General features: G+C 42.8%; 2 protein-coding genes across 2 annotated transcripts in view; one reads left to right on the top strand and one right to left on the bottom strand.

The window, feature by feature from the left end:
- Positions 1-628, top strand: part of LOC134620704 (zinc finger protein 99-like) — a 2587-nt gene extending 1959 nt beyond the window's left edge. Inside the window, exon 2 of the mRNA XM_063466976.2 lies at positions 158-628. The gene's annotated coding sequence lies outside the window, so the exon portion shown is untranslated. The remainder of the gene's footprint in view (positions 1-157) is intronic.
- Positions 629-1075: 447 nt separating this feature from the next.
- On the bottom strand, positions 1076-3039 carry LOC134624244 (nuclear factor 7, brain-like). The gene is made up of 2 exons (XM_063469207.1): positions 1684-3039; positions 1076-1648 (listed from the first exon to the last, which is right to left on the bottom strand). Exons 1-2 carry the CDS (start codon positions 2808-2810, stop codon positions 1423-1425), a joined length of 1353 nt encoding a protein of 450 aa, XP_063325277.1. The 5' UTR covers positions 2811-3039; the 3' UTR covers positions 1076-1422.
- Positions 3040-4119: the final 1080 nt, after the last annotated feature.

Genomic DNA, 4119 nt, shown 5'->3' on the forward strand with positions numbered 1-4119 from the left:
CTCTTATCGTTTTTATAGCACATTAAATTGAGCTGAATGTGATAATGTAAACAGTTAAATGTAATTGGACTTTGTCAGAGACGCTCTTTATTTCAGGTGATGTTCAGGATAAAAATGTTGAAGGACTGACTTACACTGTCTTTGTGTTTTTGTTTAGAAGTTCTCAACCCTGTCATCGCTGTGGGAAAGACTTTTGTTGTGACCTTTGTGGAAAAACTTTAAGTCATTGAAGGACTCTGAAAATACATCAACGTAGACACACTGGAGACAAAATGAACTACTGTAAAGAATGCGGGAGAGGCTTCACCACTTCAAAGGACTTCAAACAATATGAACTCCTTCACAGTGGTGTTAAAAAGCATGTCTGCGATCAGTGTGGGTCATCCTTCATCAGTGCACGTCAGCTTGAAAAGCATAAATGAGTCCACACATGAGAGAAACCATACAAGTGCAGACACTGTGACAAAACCTTTTCACAATCATGTGATCATACTAAGCATGAACGCAGACACATGAAAGAGAACTTCATCACGGCGCCCCCCGTGTGCGGCAGCCTGTTACAGCAGCTCTGCTCGTTCTGAGTTTCTTTCTTATCTTTTTCTTCTCGTAATTTTTTATAACTAACGTATTAGCAATTAGATAACAAATTTCCCACGTGTGGGACTAATAAAGGTTATCTTATCTGTGAAAGAGTTTCGGTAATCTCAGTTCATACTCCACTCAGAAACGATTCCATGTTACAAATAAACTGTTACGTCTTGATTCCTGCTTTTACGTTAATCATTATATTCTGATGATCCTGGATGGAGACAAACTACAGATAAGTGTGTTCAGCCCAACTAGTTTATCTCATTACAGCAGTTTGATGTTTCCCTTTGAATCCCCCTGAAGATACTGACAGTGAAGCACGTACATAATACTCCAGCCTTTCAACTCTGAGCTTATTTAGTTCTATTAATACACTGAAATCTCATTTGTGTCATGAAGAAAGTCTTTAATCAAACAGAATTCAAAGATCAGAAACATTTCATATATGGAGCTAAACATGAATCATTGTTTCAACAAGATATTTATTGTTGTCATAAACAGACAAGAAGACAACAACAAACTGCTCCTCCCATTCAACACATGTCAGTCCATATCCCAGCAAACTAAATCATCTCCATTTACACACATCAAATAGAAACATGAATCACTTGTAATGATTAGAAACTTGATAGAATTTCAAATCTAGTTTGGGGAGTCATTCAGTGAGAAACAGTGAAATGATTTTCCATGTGAAAAGGTGGACAGCAGAAACAGAAAGAAACAGTGAGAACTAAAAGAGAAACAAAGAGCTTTGGAACAACAAGGCAGCAGGAGGACAGCTGCAGTTTAACAGCTTCAATTCACTGACAGGAAACAACATTAGAAACATCATCCTCAACTCATCTGCTCCACTGACACTGACACCTTCAACGGACACACCTTCACTTTATCAACAGTGCTGATATATGGAAACATCCTGTGAGTGAAAGTGTGTGTGAAGGTGTGTATGTGTATGTTAGTATCAGGATCAGAGAAGGACAGCTTTCCTCTGTTCAGGTCCAGATTCACTCTGATCCTCTGGAGCTTCTTCTGTACTGAGAGAGTAGTGAGAGGAGTTGATGTGAGTGTGTGTAGTATTTACCAAAACTTAACCATATTCTCCATAATCCAGACCATATTTCTCCCTTCCTCTGCACAGACTCTGCAAACACACCCAGTTCCCACCATTTACTGTCTCCAACTTCAACATCCCAGCTGTGAGTTCCTGAGTTAAAGCCCTCAGAGCCCAGGACAGAGCAGTCACCATCAATCCTCTCTGGATTATCAGGAAGCTGCTGCCTCTCTCCTCCTCTCACACTGGTCAGATCTTCAGACAGGATGAGCTTTGGACCAGCAGTGTTTGGGTCCAGAATGAGAGGAGTGTAGGAGACCATGTCCTTCATGTTGTTCCAGATGTTGAAGGTCAGGTTGCCCAGGTGTTTGGCCTGGTCTATCAGAGCTCCTGAGGGCAGCTGTGGATCATCCAGCAGGGGGCAGCGCTGGACTCTTTCCACTGCAGCCTTGTAGTTGTGCAGGAATGAGACGTCTTCAGCTCTCAGCTCCTCCTCTGTGGCTCTGACTGTGTCTGAAAGAGCTGCTATCTCTCTGTTCAGAGCCTCCATCTTCTCCTTCATCATCCCACTCTTCTGCTCCTCTTCCTCCCTCAGTGCAGCCAGCCTGGCCTCCTCTTCCTCTGCTAGAAACTGGTGAAGCTTCTTAAACTGCTTCTTAATCTGCCTCTCTGTGTGTCGGGCCTGGACCTTAATGTGTTCTGCTGTTTGACCAAACTTCACTTGAACTTCTTCACAAACCTTTAACTTCTTCTTTAAGAGCTCCAGAGTTTCCTGAAGTTCCTTCTTGTGATGTTGTGCAGCTTCATCGATGGGTCTGAATCTGTGATTGGTGTGTTTTTCTGAGTCTCTGCAGATGTGACACACTGGCTGCTGATGGTCCAGACAGAAGAGTTTGAGTTTCTCAGAGTGCAGACTGCAGAGAGCCTCTGAAGCTCTCTGATCTCTCTCCTGTAAGAACGACTCACACAGGTTCTTTAAAGCTCGGTTTAAAGGTGGTTCATTCCTTGAAGATCTTCTCTTACAAACTGGACACTCGTGTGTTGGTCTCTCTCTCCACCATCTCTTCAGACAGTCTTTACAGAAGCTGTGGCTACATGACAGAATAACAGGATCTCTGAAGACCTCCTGACAGACCGGACAGCAGAGATCCTCCTCTGATCTGGAAGCCATTGAGTCTGTGAGTGAAGCTGAAAACAGCAGACAGGAAGTACAGTCAGTCCTGGCTCCCCTCCCTCCTCTACTACCTTCACTGAAACTTCCTTTGAGTCGTGTTTTTGCTCAAACTCACATTCAGTGTGTGGAGCGTCAGCAGCTTGAAGCAGCAGTGTTGGAGTTTTCCACTTTTCTCTCCTGTAGCTGGACTCACTCAGAGGAAGCTGCTAGTTTGGTCTGAACTCAGTCTGATTGTCTGTGCGTCTCTCTTTACTGAGGACGAAGAACAGCCTGTTTCCTGGTTTGTCGCATTTGAGTGACGTGAGCGGAGGAGACAAATGTTGCTGTTTGACTTTTAACTAAGGTGTGTTTCAATCCTGCCTGCAGCTCAAAAACTTTAAAACAGGTTTTGCGTCTTTTCACCTCGACAGGTCACAACATGAAACCTGTTGTGAAGTTTATAAAATAAAGTCTCACTCGGTGGTGCCCAATTAATATTGCACCAGCCCGTTGAAAATAAAAACAAACCCGGCATAAAAAACAGTTTTAAAAGGTGACCCTACTAAAACCAAAAACACAACAAAAAGAGGAGGAGGAAAAAACAGTGACAAATACACATGTGCAGCCTGCCCTGCAGGAGACAATACAATATAAATTAAATTATAGTGCATAAATATACTTTCTTAATTTCAAATATATTAAGTTAACATACCTCCAGCAGACAACTGTGTTTGCTGCACACCTGACTTATCTTCTAAAATCACTACTAAAAACATAAAATACAATAAACATCAAATACATTTCAACAAATGTAAAAAAAAAGCACTAAAAGAAAAACAGCCTGTACCTCGAACCTCTGCTGTAGAGGTTTAAAACAACTGTTTGTGTAGAAGACAAAACTTCTCAGGATCTTCACCAATTCACACAACCATTGTTCACAGCCGCTCGTCAGTGCAAATGAAGAGCACCTGCTGCTACTTCCTCTTTTATACCTTCCCTTGGGTCCCCTGGGTCCTAAAGCCTTCCCCATTACATATATGAGCACACAGAGAGCTCAGCTGGACACACACTTCAGTCCTCCATCAAACACAACAGACCAACACACTGGCTGTGTCCCAATTCAGGGTATGCACGCTTGAAGAACGCACACTACGCGTACTACGGACGGTGCGTACTACAAGTACGGGTAGTGCGGAAGTGAGAGGCTTGTGAAATGGGACGGTCTAGCCTTTGTCGCGCTGTTCAGGTTGCCAAGCAACCATGATACTAACTGCGAGAAACGTGTCATACAGCTTTGTGTGACAGAAATGAAGGAGAAAAAATATTC

This window comes from Pelmatolapia mariae, linkage group LG3_W (assembly GCF_036321145.2).
Source record: "Pelmatolapia mariae isolate MD_Pm_ZW linkage group LG3_W, Pm_UMD_F_2, whole genome shotgun sequence".
NCBI lineage: Eukaryota > Metazoa > Chordata > Actinopteri > Cichliformes > Cichlidae > Pelmatolapia > Pelmatolapia mariae.